At 35.0% G+C, this 20,867-nt stretch overlaps 1 protein-coding gene across 1 annotated transcript; it reads right to left on the bottom strand.

Moving 5' to 3' along the window:
* Positions 1-853: 853 nt before the first annotated feature.
* LOC113344506 (DEAD-box ATP-dependent RNA helicase 7-like) lies at positions 854-3,624 on the bottom strand. The gene is made up of 6 exons (XM_026588458.1): positions 3,485-3,624; positions 3,185-3,370; positions 1,718-1,805; positions 1,536-1,630; positions 1,294-1,418; positions 854-1,194 (listed from the first exon to the last, which is right to left on the bottom strand). Exons 1-6 carry the CDS (start codon positions 3,526-3,528, stop codon positions 1,124-1,126), a joined length of 609 nt encoding a protein of 202 aa, XP_026444243.1. The 5' UTR covers positions 3,529-3,624; the 3' UTR covers positions 854-1,123.
* Positions 3,625-20,867: the final 17,243 nt, after the last annotated feature.

Below are 20,867 nucleotides of genomic sequence, written 5' to 3' on the forward strand. Positions count from 1 at the left end.
GATATCTTATGGTCATTGTACATATCTATAAAACATAGTAATGTGCAGCATACAGATACTGTTACTGGTCATCTGAGGCATAAGAAACCTCAAGGAGAATAAGCTGTGGTGTTCTTTAAGGATGTAACTAGTTTTTTTTTCGATAGTGAAAAGGCAGAAGAGACATTACAGATTTATGCAGAATTTATAGGCATCTCATCAGAGTTGAGATTTCTTTCAACCTGGGGTGGTTGATGGAATGGATAGTTATGAAGGTTTTCTATTTAGGACGTTTTAATTAGGCCTGTCAATATACGTGTAATATCCTGAATCCATTTCCGAGTATTCAAGATCCTATAGGATTTTATCCGTTTTATCGGATATCGCATCAGATATTTTATTTGATATTTCTTCCTTAATATATCGTATATGAAATGTTTGAGAAATTGAACTTAAATTTCAATTAAGAACAGGTTTTAAAGGGTTTTTAACATTTTTTGCCGGATAAATATCCGATATCTTAACCTATCGGAATCGATATTTGATATCCTATAGGATATTATCGGATATCAAATATCCGATAGCGCTTAACCTATTGGATACAGATTTCTACATATCCAACGGATATTCATCCATCGACACCGATTCTTTCTATAGCAAAACATTTATGTCCTTAACCTTAGGCTTCTTTTCATAGGGTTTATCTTTCTAATATAAATACGCTATCAGGTCTTCTTTAGAAGGCAGACTTTATTATTTATTTTAAGAAAGTAATCATTAAATTATCAATGAGTAGTTTATACCTGCGTGTTGCTAGCCAAACGCCATCAATTACAGTCAGGCATTGATGCCTTGTAAGAAGCCATACGCAGCCTGACATCAACAATGACCTTGCAGAGGATAGTACATATAAAAGAAAATCGTACCAAGAGCATGGTAATTGATACAGTATTTTTGTTGAGGCTACTTAGTTCTTTTCTACCCTATCATCTTTTTACATTGTGAACCAAGTAACTGATACTGTATTTTAGTTGAGGCTACTTTTTCCCTTTTACATTATAAAAAGATACAAAAATCATGAGAGCATGGAAATTGGGTCTCAAAAAGACAAAAAATGCAAGCAAAATAAACCGATACTCCAAAACTAGCCCATTAATTGTGGCATTTCCTCTAAGACTCGGATCACCCCATATTCTTCTGTAAATACCCTTGGAGCTGTAAAGAGATAAGGCAGAAACAATTAATTATTTATATAAGAGGAAGGATCCCTCCACTTAAACAATAGAATGTTAAGTTATTGGGAAAAAGAAATACCGTTTTCAGTATATCCATAAAGATCATCAAGAGGCACATCAAAAACTGCACCTCTACGATTTGCGGTAATCGATAGTTCCATCTGTAGCTTAGGAAAATATTGACGCAATAACTTTGCAACATTCCTACCAATAAACAAAGATACCATTTCTGAAATACCAAAGTGATTTTTAGAGAAAAACAGCTTAAACATAGTGTTGCTACAAGATAAACACAGAGGAAATAAAGCACTAAACACTTACCATGTATTGCTGAATGATTTCTGATGATCAGGTAATACTAAATGCAGCGTGACAAAGTTATTTCTTTCCTGGAGTGAAATGATTTCAGGACAACCCTGCATTAACAAGTCAGTTATATAAGTTCATACAAATTAACATAATAAAACCAAAAAATAAAGTTTTATTTAAGCAAACGAATTCACCAATGCTAAGGCAAGCGCCTTTGTAAACAGGTCCAAGGGAGAAACTTTGGAGGTCTCGATAAGCTTTTGAGCCTCTCGCCGACATAAGCTGTGTTCCAAACGTAAAATAGTTGAAAAATCAAATTTTATGATTTGATAAGCAATCAATCAAACAGTCAAAACCATATGGAAGCAATCCTCATTCATCAAGCTAACCTAAGATCCCTCATCTTCTTTTTTCATCATCAATTCTTTAGAAATAGCTCATAAAGTCAACTGCAGTTGTTATTAGTTTGAGTGAGGGTTGAATCCCTGACACTTACCTAGCGGTTCCAGTGCTCAAGGGCAGAGTTCGTGCCGTAATGTTGGCAGTTTACAAATGGCAGGCCTCTATGATAAAGATATGGAAAAGAATAATGCGTTTTATCTGGTCTGTGAATGGGGAAATCAGACAAACTTTTGTGATTTCTTGGCCTAAAGTTCGGTGCCCGACACAGGAAGGTGGCTTGGGGATACAAAGGCTGGAATGCATCTATAAGACTAAGACCCTTCTTAAAAAGCTGCCTAGGAGAATACTGGATAATATGTCCATCGGAAACGTTCTCAATGGCAAAGTATAGTTAGCATCTGAAATTCTTCTATGTTCAGTAGTTTCAAGACAGGGTTGGCTATCCTTATGCCAAGTCAAAAAAAAATTTATTGATAGTTTGCTATCAATTCCAAAAAGAATAAGACCATGCCAATGTGACCTCAAAAAACTTGAAAATTTAGTTAAGTCTAAGTAACTTAGACCCTGCCCCTCAATGCAATTGAATGGGCTAGCTAGAATACTTGGCTTCAAGTGTGAGTCCTGTCAGACTCACAACCTGCCATAAATACAGTTGAAAGTGGCCAAATTCCATGGTTTTTAAAAAGAAGACGGGAAAGGATGAAGCATAGAATGCAAGAAATACAGTTTAGTCATGCTGTCGGAGAAGTATTTTTGGTGCTGATTGTACGGCAAAAAAATCAGTTCAGAATTGTTGTCAGAAAAATAATTTTTTGGCAAAAAGAGGAGCCTGACTGAATCTTGGGTAAGTGGAACACACTTTGAAGCGCCTTCCCGTCCTAAGTAGATTTGAGGAACCTAATATGAGATACTACATATTCAATTAGAGTATGTACCTTAAGTCATAGAGATCGTCCTGATGGTTCCTAAGGCTCTGGATATTCGTTTTAAATTAGTCTGCTCTTGATGTCTTTTCTCTTCTTTGGTTGATAAATTAAATTAAACGAAGAAAGTTACTGATAACATAACCAGATAAAAAAATAAATCTGCATAACAACTCATCTTTACAAGTATTTGATGCAACTCATCTTCACAAGTATTAGATGCAAAACAAAAAATCATGAATTTGAACAGAAAAATTACCAAATTAACAAAAAAAAATTATTATCAACAGATAGAACAATAATCAATCGTACCTAACATTCAAAAGAAGATCATACCTTTCTTCAAACTCATGTATTTCTATCACCCTCTGTTCCACAAACTTAAACCTTGTTGGCGGAATTGTTGTAACTGTTATGTTATTAGAATTGATATACATGATTGTCTTCGATATCAGGTACAGCACACAATAGTCACTCCTTTTCATTGTCGCCATAGCGAAAGGACGAAACACGGGAAGAATGCTGGATTCAAATTTCAAAACATAATAACAAAATCAAAATAAGATTCAACACATAACAAAAACAAAATGACAAATGTGAAGAAATAAACTAACGAATGAAAAATGTGGCAATTACTCGTTAGAAACACTAAGGACCTCTCCCATCGCAAAGTCGTCCATTAGGGTTTACTCCGTGCGAAAGAGAAAGTGCGGAGAAAATGAAGTCCCTCTGTCCTCGTTCATGTATTTCTTTTCTAGGAATTGCCAATAGGTACCATTACAGTGTTCATAGTCAGTGGCAGGTCCACGCATTAAAGCCCAGTAATCAGAGGTCCATAATTAAAAGAAAACATGAAAATGGACCAAATTTTTTAAGTCCAGGTCTTGTACATGTGCAGGACAAATTATGTGAAATCTGCAAATACCTAAACTACCCTTCATATCCTACATATATTTAATCCGGTTATTTCAAAGTTTCTAAAAAAAAATTTCAGGCAATTCGATTTCTACTCTTTTCTTCTTCTGGCTTTGGGACTAGGATTTCTGAAGATTTCTTCTGCGATTTTTAATAGTTATGTTGCTAATATTTTCGTTTTCTTCTTTCTGCTACAGTTTAATGGAGATAGATTGTGTTCTGTTTGTTTTTTATGATTCTTGTTCGTATTTATTCAGTTATTTGATTAGATTGTTAAGTTTTTAGTTTATTTTAGCTTTCGATTTGATTATCTTTCTGTTTTCGTTTCAAAATCAGGTTTGTTTTCACTTTCAGATCGGATTATCCAGCAGTACATATGTGACATACTCATTGTTTTGCTACAGTTTTTGAATTATGTTTAAGATTTGAATTTTGGATCATGTAGATCGGTTGTTTTTGTTTGTCTTTTATGATTATTGTTCGTTTTTATTCAGTTATTTTGTTAGATTGTTAAGTTTTTAGTTTATTTTAGCTTTCGATTTGATTAACTTTATGTTCTCGTTTCAAAATCAGGTTCGTCTGCACTTTCAAGACGGATATATATCTAAAAAAGAACTGAATTCCTAATGTTATAAACCAAAAACATACTGATATGTAAAAATTCAAAACACAGTACATATCAATATGTACTGAGTGAAAACCTAATACATTGATGAATGTACCATTTGATAAAAGACCTGATAACTCACGAAAGTATGCTTTAGTACTACTAGTTTTGGAGTTATATATTCTAGTAATTCCACCTAGCAATTCCACCTCATTTAATCCAACAAGCAATTCCACCTCAAAACCAAGATCTTGTAAACCCCCACTTAATTCTTCCACTAAAACAGTCAGATTTATTAAAAAACGCCACACCAACAACACAATTTCAGTCCCAAAATGTATAAGCTATTGCATAATTCTCATTTTCGTCAAATTCCATCACAAAACATACTGAATGCTTCAATTTTAACATAATAAATTAGGAAACAAAGCAAACAAAAAAACCAAAATAAGCCCTAACCTGAAAAATGGATGTTGAGTTTCAGGAAACAAAGGTTGTTATTTATGTGGAATCAAGAGATTTCGATCTTATATTAGGATGATACCCGAACGAACCCTAAAAAAAACCATCAGATGAAGACATTAAAGAAAAAAACATAAATTAAATCAACTTATGTACCCGTCCAATCGTTCGAACTTGAATCGAAATTAGTTGGAGATGAAAAATGATGATTCACCATTATTGCCTCTTCTGGTTTTAGTTTGAATCGAGAGTTGGAAATTTTCGGGTTTTTTCCACCAATCACCATCGCCAAAGCTCTCTAATTTGTGATGAACGAACGAACTGATAAAACATAATTAGATCCGACTTAAAAGGGTATTTTGGCCAATTAGAAAATACACTTTATAACTTCCGCACGTGGCGAGAACGATTAAATTTGATTTAGGACTGGATTAACCACTAAACGGGTCTCCTAAAACTGGATTAACCAGTAATTCCTAGTTTTTTTTTCTAACTCTCATGTTTTTGGGCTTAAACAGATTTCGTTTTTTTTGAGTCCACTTAGAAATATTAGAGGGCTAAGAGCAAGTCCAGTGGGACTACAAAGTAGAAACATAATAATAATAATAATAATAATTATTATTATTATTATTATTATTATTATTATTATTATTATTTTTTTAAAAAACGAAAAGAATTTACACAGGGTTGGCAGGGAGTCTAGCAACAATCTGCGGTCCCACACCTTTTTGAATAACAATACCTAACCTATGAAACGGAGACTCGCCAATCTTATGATTGGCATCATGACTAACAAAGCAATTTCTTAAACGTTTCCAAAAAGAGATAGTGTCGACTCCGAGTTCACCTAATGTAGAGAAAGCCAAAATGCCAAAACCGTACCCATGAGTCACACATTTATCGAGATATTTAGTGCATTTATGAGTGACAGCCGCAAAAATAGCACGCCTAGGTATAAAATTGCGAGTACTAGCACTTGTGAAGGGAGACACAACCGTAACATCGAAGCATACATCCTTCCCATCTTCCCAATTATATACAAAAATATCAGGGGGTTTGAAACCATTTTCAGTATCCGACAAAAAACCCAAAGATACTTCCTTCCTCGCTGTCACACTAGATTTACAACATATATCCGCTAAGATATCTCTAGCCATATTGTGCCTAAATTTGGGACCCACATCCTTAGCACAGTGCACCACGTGATCTCAAAAGATATTCATGACACGATTACAACTAGGACACTGACTTTCTTTGGCAAATAATGGGATGCCTAGCCGATACATGAGCACAGAACTGAACTGTCTTAGCCTAACTGTTTGATTAAGACCACTAATTGGGATGGCTTTGAGAAAATCCATCGCATGTTCAACTCGATTGCACTGCCATAAAATGGCATCACGCTTAGTTAAGTTGTAGCAGGTAGGAATTCGTTCCTTGACAACACTAAAATATGCAACTGCCAGGGACTGCATGTACTTGCGGGAAGCATCATTGATGTTGAAGTTGCGAAGAGATAAACCACAATCTTGAGTAAACGACTGCAGATCATGCTGAAACATATGGCCATGATCTGTATCTGCTGGTAACCGCAGGATAATATTTTGCAAATAATGAGTCTGAGCTTGAGAGGCTAAGTAGCAATACTTACCAATGTCTGCGATACTATGAACACCTAAACCTCCATATTTATTGGCAAAGTGGCAATACGTTGTTGAACCAAACCTAAACCTGCACCATCACCCACAATTAACTACCGCAAGTACTGCATAAGATTGTTATCAAAAACTGAGGTGGCTTCTTGTAAATCCATAGGACTAGTGGTACGGAGTGAAAAGTAAAGTCTGGAAACACCGGTGCAGTTACGTAAAAGAAGAAGCTCACTCTGTGGGTCTTGGAGTTTCCAAACTTTCTACATGAGATGTATAGTTTTATCAACCGTGTTCATAATTGAATCACTGCAATAATTCATATCTAAACTGACAGGCTCACTGAGAAGTTTGACTCCACCAACTGGTTTACCACTATCTTATGGAAAAACAACCTTGATTCATCTCTCCTGGGGTCAAATGCTGCCCAAAAGATCTTTGTTTTCAAGACATTAAGATATAAGCCTCGACATGGACCTTCCTCTTGTATTATTCTCAAGGCTTTAGACACTTCCACTGTGTCACATGCAAGAGTGCCATCATCCAAATACCATGCATGAAAATCAAGGGTACAATGAGAAGCAATTTTTTCAGCCAAAGGATGTAAAGCTAAAGCAAATAACAGGGGACCAAGGGGTCACCCTGTTGAACCCCTTGAGAAGAAGAGAGCACTGCATCATTGTAATATAATCTGGCTGGGGTTGAGTAAGAAAACTCTACCCACCTGGAGATGCTCGGACAATGTTTTCTGACTTCGCTAATCATGGTATATCTATCCTCCAGATTGAAAGCATTAGAAAAATCAATCAACAACATGGTCTTAGTGTTATCACTACCCTTCATGTCCAATAACTTGTTTGCTGAGTGCAAAATCCCTTCACCACCACAAGGTATGCCTACACCAAATTGGTATATGCCTAAATATATGATTAAATCTTTGAAGGACGATGTTGCAAATAATTTAGCGCACAGTCTTATCCAAATGGTGCCAACTGCAATTGGCTTTAAACCACCACCAGGTTTAAGCAATGGAGTAAGAGGAGCACTAGCAATAAATTCACCAAGAACTAAGGGACACTTACCTGCCAACCATAAGTTTATGACACCTGTTATGGACTGCAAAATATCCTCCGCAACAGTTGCCGCATTACCACTCAATGCATCTAATAAATGATGAGCTCTAAGACCGTCTCTTCCACATGAGGTTCCCTTAGGGAAACTTCGTAGAGCAGATAAAACAGCTTTATCATCAATTGCCAGTGCAGGAGTGGAGATTTCTTCAACAGATATGTAAGGTGGCGGAGCAGGTGGGTGTTTTTGCTGAAGCTCGTGCAAAGTGTCTGGAGTTGAGGGTGCAACACCGTCAGAGAAAAAAATACGGATAGTAACAGAGTAATGGCTGTAACTTAACTTTTTCCTGCTCGCCAGCAAAGTAGAATCCTGCTTCTTCATGTGAGAATGTTATTTCCTGGGGATTGGCTAAGAGATCCCAATCTATTCTTGCGTCATGATAAAGCATCCATTGGGTTCTTTCCAACGTGTTAGTGCCTGATTAATTGCTGAAATTTGGAGTTTCTTTATATTGCTAGAACGAGCATCTCTAGAACTTTTTGGCACATAAATATGCAATGTGCATACAGGAAGTAAGAGGAGTTGTAACCAAGCTGTTACATCTGAGGGGTGAGCAAGCACATTATCAAGATCCTTTTTCAGGGTTCTAGAAAAGTGTAATCTACATGGTGGGGGATACTTACAATTGTAGGGATTTGTCTCTGAAGGATAGTATTGAGCATCTATACTGTAATGTGCAATGTAGCATCTCCAGTGTTAGGGTTACTTGACTCTGGACAATCTTTTGTAATATGATCTGTGCATATCTGTGGTTTAGTTACTCCATGAATGAGAAAATCAGCACCGGAGCCATTGAAAGGCCCATTGATAACTTCACAAATATGACTTGGATCACGACACGCTTTTCTCCATGTATGTGTGTGTAAGCACTTAAAGCACAACCACAACCGCATATCAACCAACATCCTTTCCCAAGCATTGTAGCATTCCAGATTGGTACGTATCTGTTCCCTACACGTTTCCTTTGCCACGTCATTGAGAAAATACATATCTTTCATATGATTGTAAATTGTAGTTCTAGCATAACCCCTACCTCGGACCCCATCATGACATTCATCAAAACCAATAAAGGGACAATGGGCCCGACCATCATGTGTTGTTGCAGAAGCAGATTGTGAAGTGGAAGTAGGCCTTGAAGGGGATTCATTATCACCCTGAGAAGAGGATGATGATCTAGAAGAACGTCTTATAGGCATTCTGCTTAGTAAAAAAGAAATAACCACAGTAATAACCCAAAGATTGGAAAAACAAGTGAACGAAAAAGGCTACCCGAAACTAAAAATCAGAGTTTCGTGTATGGTAGTTTAAGTTTTCAACAAAGAAAACTCAAAACCATATAACTAAACACTAATTATACCTTCACGAAGGATAAACAACCACAATACAAACTCAAACCAGTTAGAATGCAAAATCACAAAAGACTGAGAGTTATTGATGAAAATTTTCCCTTGCAAACAAACCACAATACCCTTCTCAAATTCAACTTCAATTACACAGAAAAGTCCTAATTTTAAAGCTCTTTTACCAGTGCACCACTGAAGATTAAGAGCTAAAAGATTAAAACTTCTCCATGACAATCAAAACCATAAAGCCCAACCCTAAAACAACTTCAATTATACACAAAAATCAATCAAATCTAAATCCTTAACCCTGGCTTTCACTAAAGTAGAACCACCAATACAAATTCAACCAGCACAAAACCGTGAAATCCAATTCAAACACACCCAGTTATGTAACACTAATCACTTATAGAAAAATGTTCAAAACCATAATTTGAATTACAAACAACACCTCCAAAGAAATCTGTCACCACAAACACATACACAGATTGGAGAAGACACTTACTGAAGATTAATTGGAGGTTGTAAACTCACCCAAATCTTCAATTGACAAAACACCAAAGCCTTGCACTACTGAGGATAGAGAGATAATTGATCAAACTTCTCCCTTGTAATCAAACCACAAAACCCAACCTTAATTCAACAAGTTATGCAATTGACGAAACCCCGCTGCCTCTAATTCCCGAAAACTAAACAGAACTGCGGGAAAAACAAGAACTCAAATCCCTAATTCAAAAATAGTTGAAGATGGATTCCCTCGCATCCAAACCATAAAACCCAACACGGATTCACCTTCAAAACCACAAAACTATCAACATGAACAAAGAAACCCCTATTTCACAGAAACACCACTTTCAATCAACACAAACCCTAATCAATTCAACTCCCAGATTCAACAAACTCACACTCTATAAATTGGGAAATTTGATTCTTAAAAAAAAAACTAATTGAATCTACAAAGAAGAAGTACGATTGAATCTTCAAGCTTTTGGATTCAATTAAATTTTTTTAATTATTATTATTATTATTTTGAAGGAACAAGATTACCTCTCGATATCATTAAAATTATAAGAATGCATACATCATCTTCAAATAAATCAACCATGAAAAACATGAAAATATTAAAATACATGGATTTCAAAGATAAATCTGATGATGCCGGAGGAATGACTTGTGATTTAATAATCTGCCATTTTGAATTGTCTTTTTCTTCAATAAGATTTAAGTGTCCCAATCGGGAGTAATTTGTGCAAAATATCGTTTTCACAATCAATTTCGGAAGCTATTGTTCTTCACATAGATGTAAAATCATGTCATGCTGAAGTAGATTGCTCTGAATAAAAGATCCGAGACGATTGGTGCAACTGATTGAATTGCCACGAAACCTAAGGAATTTTTCTTGGAAAGTATACAAGAAGTAATCTAATAAATGGCATATAAAAACCATTACAGGATAAAAGAAAAACATACTAAAAACCTAAATCGTTTTATAAAAATGATTATTTCATTTGGAAGTTATATACGTATAATTACAAGTAATTGTATTCAAATCCAACCAGAAGATCTGAGAAAATCATGCCAGATATGATAAATTTGAGATACATGAAAGAATTTTTTGGGAGAAAAAGGTTACAAGAGTTGTTTTTTTGCAGAGAGAAAAGGGGAGAAGAGAGAGATTATCCACGTAGAATAATAGGCAAATTAACCTAGTGGGACCCTTTTTGATATGCTCTCTCTCTTAATTATTTTTTTCTTTCAAACATTCTTGACTGGCTGAGTAATTCTTCGCTATTGCATCAAAGTTAAACAGAGCAATACGGAGGAGGAGGAATGATTCCTTAATCAGTTATACAATTTATCCAAATAAATTTCAATCCTTTTCGGTTAATCTGATTTGATGATATAATGTTTTACCCATATTTTGAACTAAAACCTTTCTGTTTTATTTTATTCGCCCGATTCAATGTGATCTTGTATTGTTTTACCGCTTACCTACTCAAGCCGAATTCAAGGGTGGACTTCTTTGGGGAACTCCTATGGAAATATACAAAACCAATTTTTTGTTGATCCAGCTGTATGGGGATTGTCAAACGCATTTTTTCACTATGGAAAAGAAGTGGGCGATTGACCGTCAAGCGCCAGGACGACTGTTGCCGCTGGCGTTTGAAATACAACCGCTAGTGTTTTAAGGATGTACGATGGCGTACATAAGATAACCGGTAGTGTTTGAACCGAGAACGCCGACGGTTACTTTTAAACCATCACCGAAACGACTAGTTTCTACCTCCAAAAATACAACTCGAGTTTGATCTCACAAATTCACAATAATCTTTCATCCGATCAATCTTTTCTTAATTTCAACTGTTTTCAATTTTCAACCATGGATATGATTTTGGTTCTTCTGAGGAAGATATGGAGATGGATGAAATGTTGTATGAAGAAGAGGAAGAAATGTGTATGGAGTTTTTGCGTCAAATGGATGAAGATGCAATTCAAGATAGAAGAAGGCGAAATTTTATGTCGTAATTACAAACCGGGATCATACCAAAGCCTTTTGAGCCATATGAAGTTACGACTAAAAGACGAACATGGAGAAATCGACAGTTTTACCACGAAAAGCTGATGCATGATTATTTTAATCATGATTGTGTCTATTCCGATGAGGATTTTCAGCGACTATTCCGCATTGACCGAAACTTGACGCAAAGGATTATTGCCGAGCTTTGTCAGGTACAAGCTTTATTTAATTATTAGTATGTGAAAAGGCGAGGGTACCCAAATATACCTCAAGCGAAAACTTTTCCTACCTATAAGTCCTTTCTCCGAAAGTGATTGTCTATGGACAGAGTCGAGACAATGCAACTAACTAGATCACACTTCGTGTGATCGTCTATGGATACGAGATCGAGACAATACAACAACGAAATATGTTTACTTAATACAAAGGTTTGGACTTAACCAAACACAATAGGATTGCTTATCAAGTAAATATGAATTAACATTTATATAATTTACTTTAGTTATAATAAAAAAATTATAATGCGGAAAATAAATTAAATGGCACAGCCAGATTTTATTAACGAGGAAACCACAAATGCAGAAAAACCCCGGGACCTAGTCCAGAATTGAATACTCTCAGGATTAAGCCACTACACAAAATTAGACTAACTTTGTATAGTTGATACCAATGTAGGTAATATCGGATATCGGTTCATCTCGGCCGGGATCGATACAGTGGTACGATTTTATATCGGGAATATTATCGTTGAAATATCGGTTCTAAATATAAAGATTATAATTTTATATTAAACATTTTCTCCATATATTTTCGGATAAGATATAATAGATACCATCAATTTTATTAGGAACAAAAAAGAGTAACTTCAATAACTTTAAAGTTCGATACCTAAAAGGATAATTAAAGAAGTTTAAAGTTCAAACCGGAAACAAGAGAGTAACTTCACCAACTTTAAAGTTTACATACTAAAATGGTAACTAAACAGGGATAATACAATTTTATTTTAAATTATAGATACCAATTCTTTAACTGATGAAGAAATAAATGGGGTTTTTCTCTTCTGATATAGGGTTTTGAAGATGAAATTTGTGGGTACAAGTTATTAAAATTATGAATGAAATTTTAGGGATTTAAGAGATATCGGAACGGAAAAACCAAAATTACCCTTAAACTTTATAGAAAACGACCAATACTGGCTTATATCGGAAAATGTCAGAGAATTTGGTATCGGCTGATACGGCCGATACGGACGATATTATCGGGAGAATATCGTATCCCTGATATCCTTCTTATCGTATCGCTCTGGGACGATATCCAAAATATCCCCGATATATCGGCCGATACGTTCGATATTGACTACACTGGTTGAGACCAAGTAACTAACCCTACAGTTCACCTAGTTTCGTCTGTATTCCCATGCCTCCAACTTATAAATAAGTTACGTACTTGGATCAATCCATATGGTTCGTATTCCAAACATTAAAGGATTTTTTTTTTATTTGGTATCAACTCTATTCAACCAAGTGATATGAGTCGGACAAAGGCTCTTCCGTTTATCTCAATATAAACTCCTTCTTCGGGTCTAGATCTGTCTTTTGTTCAATCACCCACATGTAATCGATTAAGATTAAGCCAAAAACACCTTTAATCCGAAGAACCGTGTTGATGCCGATCTACTCAATCAATCCAATCTACCACAAGGATAAACCGATTATTAATTGGATCCTCTTTTACCGAAAACAACTATTGTGCACACCAAAGATTATAAAACCCAAATCATATATTCAATATCTTCTTTGTCTTCATATCTTCTTAAATCTTCAATAAAAACCTGCACCCAATCGCTTGAATCTCCTGTGATCAATCACGCACAGAACAAGGTCTGTTACAATGGATTATCACAAGATCGTGTTTAGAACTAACAATAGTCTAAATATCCCTGTCGAAACTCTGAATTAGTTTGAGTGAATATTATATCAGAAGAGAAGATTCTCAAGAATCAAAAAACTAGGTTCACTCAGATTTCAACCAACGTTAGTCAATCAAATTAATCGAAAAAAAAAAAAGATAAACCGCAATTATCTAGTTTCCCACCAACGGGTCGCGATAGAGCTTCTCAATCCCAAAGAAGACTTTAAACTAAGCGGCCGTAAGAGATTTCACCTAATTAGATTAATCTCCTCTCCGATAGGCGGCTACACCAGTAACAAATATAAGAGAGGAAGTCTATTGTTACGAAGGATTAGTTTGCTAGAAAGGCAAACTTCGTTTATTTATAGACAAGGAAGTTTGGATGCCAAGGAATTTCCAAAATAGAAAATATTCTCAAGATATTCATAAAAGCATAGATTCAGTTTTCATAATTCCTAGAAATGCTCTGTCCAGAATAACGATCGAAATATCTCGGAAAATCTAATTAGTAAATGCACATTACTAATTCTGTAATTTTCTTAAAAATAAAATTAATAACCTTAATTAAAAGATTCTTAACTTACTTATGTTTCGATCATGGGAGCCTTAGAGAGCAACCGTGGGGGAAACGGGGGGAACTAATAAGAGTCTTTCTCTTACCTTAGCCGTTAAGGAATATCTTTGAACAATTATAGAAATGAAAGATTCACAACACGTGTTCAAAGTTTGTTGACATGTTTACTTTATAAGTTCTCTTTCACATTTAAAACCTTGAAACCGATTTTCCACACTTCCAAACAAGTTTAGAATTAGTTCATCTGACTTCTAAGAACTATGTGATTGATCAAACCAACATTCAATCACAATCATGGGTTTAACGGTTCTACCAAAACAAGTTTCGGTTCTACCTCCATGTGAGTACTACGCATAGTCATACTAGCTTTCCAAAGATTCGGTTGACTAGGTACTAGGATCGGTTCCCCACATATATATGGTATCTAAGTTATATGTGTTGCACATGTCCATAGGATCGGTTCCCCTTCCTTATATAAACCTTGCTGCACCCTATACAAGGATCAGTTACCCTTGATGTACTGCACCCCTTACCAGGATCGGTTCCCTTTCCCTTACTAGGATCGGTTACTTTTCCCTTACTAGGATTGGTTCCCTTTCCCCAACGTGAGACATAATCTGATCATACCACAGGTGATTACTTAAGATTGGTTTTACTAATAAAAGTTATACCAATACATAAGTCAGCACTTTGTGAATATTTCTAGCAAGAACACAACAAGTTGTGAGCGGTTGTACTCCATCACACATATTAGTTGATCATAAGATATGCAATGAAAAAGAAAATCAATAACTCCTGGCAATTTCCTTTACCGTCCACAAACAAGTTTATGAACTTACTTCCTTAGAACACATGTAAACATTGTTCCCTAGGATGAAATCCTCACCTCATACCCATAGATAATCACAACAACATTCAAATGATTATGGCGATGTCTTATCCACGAAGTTTAATGGTTAATAAATAAACCTCGTATTGTATTCCTTAATACTATGTTTATCTAGAGTTCAAATATGCTTCGCATTTATGTTTTCAATAAGCACGACTTGAAAGATACGTTGGATAATGAAACAGTTCAAGTCAAATATCACTAACTTGTCGTTGTATCTCCTTGCTTCTTCACATATTCAAGACTTCGAAATACTTGTAATGTCTTGTATCCTAATACTTTCAAGCTAACCTATACGAAGTTTAACTCTAGTACATAATCAAGCGACTCTTAGCACGAGTTTTTATTCACTACAATATGACAACTAAACTAGACATACCAATGTTTTGGGGGTTCAACCGAGCAATGCTCTAACAATATGATATATGACATATACGAGGCTTTAATCCCGAATAAAAGTTTACTGCGGACCACCATATACTATGTTACATGGTACCAGCGGATTCTATGGATGATTATATCCGAATATGGAAAACAATCGCCTTTAGGTATCTCAAATTGTTTTGCGAAACAATAGTAGAGCATTTTGGTCCAACCTTTTTAAGGAAGCCTACTCAGGAAGATGTTCAAAGAATAACTGCAGAAAACACTGGGAGGGGTTTTCCAGGAATGCTTGGTAGTCTTGACTGCATGCACTGGACGTGGCATGCGTGTATGATTGAATGGGCAAGCCAATATAAGGGTCATTTTCTAAAATCAACTGTAATTTTGGAAGCTTCAACTGCTTGTGATTGTTGGTTTCGGCATGATTTTTTTGGACTCCCGGGTTCAAATAACAATCTCAACATTTTGTACAAGTCACAATTATTTTAAAATCTTAAGAATGAGAACGTGTCACACTGTAATATCACCATCAACAGTCATTACTACACTCGGGGTTATTATCTAGCAGACAGAATCTATCCATAATGGTCAACTATGGTTCAATCTTATAGTCAGGCATGTTTTGGACCGACGACTTCGAGGAAATGAAGTACTTTAAAACCCAACAAATGAAACGCAGAAAGGATGTTGAACGCCATTTTGACATACTGAAAAGGAAGTTTGCCATCATATCTGGGCCAACACGCGTTTTTGATCTTCCAGAAATGAACAAAATTTTGCTGACTTGTATCATTCTGCATCACATGGTCATTGAAGAAACCAGACGTGACCCAACCTGGACTAGTTTTCTAAATGAAGATTTGAGGCCTAATTTTGTGGTGCAGCATGTGCGCCCGGCAAGAGAATATAAACTTTCCACTGATAGACTCAAAAATCGGGAAATCTATGGGAAACTAAGAGAATATCTAACTAAGCACCTTTGGGCTTTAAAAGGAGCAACAAACGATGCGCTGGGGCGAGGCAGAGGCAGATAGATGTTATGTATTTTTTTCAATTCTTTTTCTGTTCTTTAAACAAAGTAGTGGCAATCCTTTTTCTAGACAATAAATCTTTTCAATTTAGTGTTGTTTATTTTAATCAATGTGTTATTTAATTTAAATTTGTTTGTTTTTAACTACGCTTTGAAAAGACGAGGGTACCCAAATATACCTCAATTTAAAAGATAAGAGTTATTGCACATGTTCAAAGTATGTAGACATTTTTACTTAGTAAATCCTTTTTCATATTTACTATCGGGGAACCGATTTTCCACACTTCCCAAATGAGTTTAGAATTGGGTCATCTGACTTCCAAGAACTATGTGATTGATTATCCTATCAAATCATCAAACATGGCTTTCACGGTTCTAAAAAAATAAGTTCCGGTTCTACCTTCCATGTGGGTACTAGAATTAGTCATGCTAGTTAATAAAACTTGGTCTACTAGGTACCTGGATCGGTTCCCACATATATATGGTATCTAACTTGTACTTGGTGCACATGTTCATAAGATCTGTTCCCAAAACCAAAAACTTGTTGCACATGTTCATAGGATCGGTTCCCAATAATTAAAAGCTTGTTTCACCTTTACAAGGATCGATTCCCCTTTTGTGATCGGTTGCACCTCTTATCAGGATGGATTCCACAATGAATAGAGTTGGTCATAAGAATTACACTAAATCGATCATACCATCTTAGATGATTAATTAAGATCGGTTTCACTAATAAAAGTCATACCAATGCAAAGGTCAGGCCTTGTGAATAGTTTTACCAAGAACATAAACAAGTCATGAACGATTATATTAAACACACATATTGGTAATCCAAAGATTTTTAATGAATAACAATACCAATTAGCCTAGCTATTTACCTTTCGATTCACAAAACAAGTTTATGAATTACTTTCTTCAAACGAATGTAAGACATTGTTTCCTAGGACGAAATCTTCACCCATACCCATACATAATCACAATAGCATTCAAACGATTATGTCGATGTCTTAGATACGAAGTTTAAAAGATAAGCGTTATACTTCATATTGTATTCCTTAATACTATGTCTAACTAGAGTATCATACACAGCTTCGCAGTTATGTTTTCAATATGCACAACTTGAAAGATATGTTAGGAATGAAATAGTTCAAGTCAAATATTACTAACCTCAATAGGAAGGATGATGTCGTCGTTGTATCTCCTTACTTCTTCACATTATTCAAGTCTTTATGTAATACTTGTAAGTCTCATATCCTAATACTTTCAAGCTAACCTATACGAAGTTGACTCTAGCATATAATCAAGAGACTCTTTAAATGAGTTTTGGTTCACTAAAATATGACAACCAAACTTGACATACCAACAATTGGTGGGTTCAACCGAGCTATGCTCTAACAATCTTCCCCTTTGTCAATTTTAGTGACAAAAATCTTACATCCTATGGATAAAAAATTACAAGAATTCATTACACATATGCTTGATTCCCAAATTCAACAATACAATAACCTGTATACATTCAATCCATAAATTCCGATGTTGACATTATAATAAAAAAGCTAATACCCCCCCTAAAGGTAATATAGGTAGATTTTTCAATCCGCACATCTTTGTTATTTCCTTTGTAGTCCATAACTACAATCATCATATGATATGTTACTTCCCCTTTGTCCATGCTTTACTCTTTTCGTTAGATATAACGTTTAAGCACCATTGTCCTTTCCCTTAGTGATACCAAATCAATATAAATATCACTTTTTTACTCTATATATTTCCCCCCTTTTTGTCGCAAAATGACAAAGGTACGAGCAAATAAAAGAAAAACCGAAAGGATCTTAAAAATATCAAAAGACTTTCAAACCTATAAGAGTCAAGCACGAGGGTTCCACACACCATTTTAGATAACCAATATCAAAATTGAAACTACAAAGTAAATTTGTTTTGATATGTTTTCAAGGAAACAATTGCCTGAATCAATTTTCCCTAATAATTTAGCAAAATTGAAAATTGACTAAGCACCTTAGTTCCTTTGCTAAATGGATTGTAGGAATACAATCGCTTGTTCGATAATACCAAAATAAAGATCAAAATTAACTCTAGTTTTCTCATCAGGTTCTAATTATCCATATAACTTAGACCTTTCACTTTTAAACAAGACAAGTACTAGGTTAGTTAACTAGCATTTCTTGTTAAGGCATTCGATTAGACTTGAATTAACTTCCACTTTGATAAGTCTAACTAAGATCAGAATTAACTTAGTTTCTCCTTTCCGGAATCTAATTGGACTAAACAATTTATCCCGAAAACCTTTTCTTTTGTTAAGCCATAAACAATTCATACAAACCAAATCAATCAACTTGCATAATTATTTATCTCAACCGGAAGCAATTGAAACAACATAGACATTAAAGCACCGCAATTGCTCCGTAAATTTTATAAGCCTAAACAATTGATACCAAACAATAACGAAAGATAAAAATAGTTTTTCTTAACCGGAAAAAATTGAATCACACACAGATACACAAATAATGGAATAAACATCAATTGTACCTAAATTTTGTTAAGCAAAAGCAATAAACATATGCAATAAAATCAGGCTTTTCTTAAACAAGAAAATGATTAACTAACAAAGTCGTTACCTCAAATTTCGAATCCACTTCTCCTTTTCATTTGCTTCCTTTCGTGGAGAAATGATACCAAAATATCACTATGTTTTCATCCTCTTGCAAGACAAAAGAAGAACAACAACCAACCTTTACCAGAGAAAGGTTGAAAACCGGTTTTAACTAATGCAATGTAAAAGTTGAAAAACCCGAAACACATACGCTTTTATGCTAAACCAAAAGATTCAACATATTTTGACTTTTTCACATATTGTTTCAATCAGAACCCCTCATGATCCTTTGATAAGGCCTACCAACATGGGCTAGAACTCAATCCCACTAAATCAAAAAGTCAGCCAAACCATAACGGTTCACACCATATGAGATCGAATATCAAGGTAATGAAAACGATATCAAGCTTCCCATAAACATACATAGCAATAATATAAAGCATGCAAGAACATGCTATATAATCAAAAACTATCACAAGAAATATTATAAACTAATAATTTTATTCATAAATAAAGATAGTTTGAATCATAATAGACCTTATACAACTATTGAAAGTAATCAAAAAATGATGTCTATTTTCTCTGGATTAAGTATTACAACAAATAACTTAATCTCTACTGGTGCTCTCATTATTCACTGAGGTTTCTTCAGTGTTCAAACTTTTGAAGCATGTATCAAAAGACTTGTCTGAAACCACTTTCTGTTTACCGAGATCTTCAATTTGAATCTTCAAGTCAACAAGCTCACTTTTTGCCTCTTCAAATTTCTCTTTTAGTCCGTCTCGATCTTGAACCAAAGAAATTAAATTTCCTATGAGTTCTTCAAACCCATGCATAACTTCGCACATACCATATGTGGGAAACCACTTGGTAAAGTCTGAATCATCAATAGCAAAAAGACAGGATTCTTCTTGGGATCTATCAGAATTATGATCAGACGTGATGCTTGAGACAATCTTTCTGATTTTTTCGTTTTGAAACGAATCCTTGACAATTTCTAACCGTTCGAGCTTACATTTTATTGCTCTTTGTAATACTACGAGTTATAGGAGACATGCTTGACTCAAAAAGACTTACCATGGAAGTTCAAATACCTAATAGAAGATATTTCTTATATTGATAAGAAAGTATTTGGTTCATAAGTAATCTCCGAAAATACATGAGGTATCTTTCCGAACTTCTCTTTTTATTGAAAAGGGAGATATTCTTTTAAATATCTCTTATTAGCGAAAATTGGAGTTAATCATAAACATGTTCTCTTGATTATTATGTACCTTTCCCATCTATCAATAAGCAAAAACAAGATGGGTTTGCATAATCTCCATACAACTAGGTTGTATCGGAGTAAGCATTTTCCAGCTTACATCGAGTATCAGAAACATAGTTCATGTTTCTCTTTTGGAATTTATGCCCAAAATATTTTCTCCCAGAATGATCTTTTCTAACACTAGAGATATGATCACGTGGAGAAGATTAATGATGTGAGAATTTTCAGGGATGGATAAATCTCTCCTAATTCTATCAATGAGATTTTCATACGGTTTTCTCATTCTAATGATTTCCTTATGATGCACATCCGCGTTATTATCTGAAACAATTATCGGAAATTCCTGATTATTTCCTTTAGCAGAGATTCTCTCTTTCCCTTTCTTCTGGAGTCGTTCTTCATCAAAACAAGGGTTGTTTCGATATGGGTGAGGAGGAACATTTTTCCAGAAGCGATTATCAACTCTTACTTCTGATCCATTTGAGTTGACCTTGTAGGGTTGTGGTATAATCTGTCTTTCTACTGAGGAATGATCATTCAGTTTTTTAAGACAAGAAACTTCCTTCAATATTTTTACCACTGTATTTTGAAGAAGTATAAGTTTCCTGTCAAATGACTGAAAGTTGTATTCCTTAATATCACGTTCACAGAATCGGTTCAAAGTTTCCTTTAGACAAGATTGATCATCAGTAGATGTAAAAGATGGTTTCTCATCCTCTTATCACTTGATG

Source organism: Papaver somniferum, unplaced genomic scaffold (genome assembly GCF_003573695.1).
Source record: "Papaver somniferum cultivar HN1 unplaced genomic scaffold, ASM357369v1 unplaced-scaffold_77, whole genome shotgun sequence".
Lineage (NCBI taxonomy): Eukaryota > Viridiplantae > Streptophyta > Magnoliopsida > Ranunculales > Papaveraceae > Papaver > Papaver somniferum.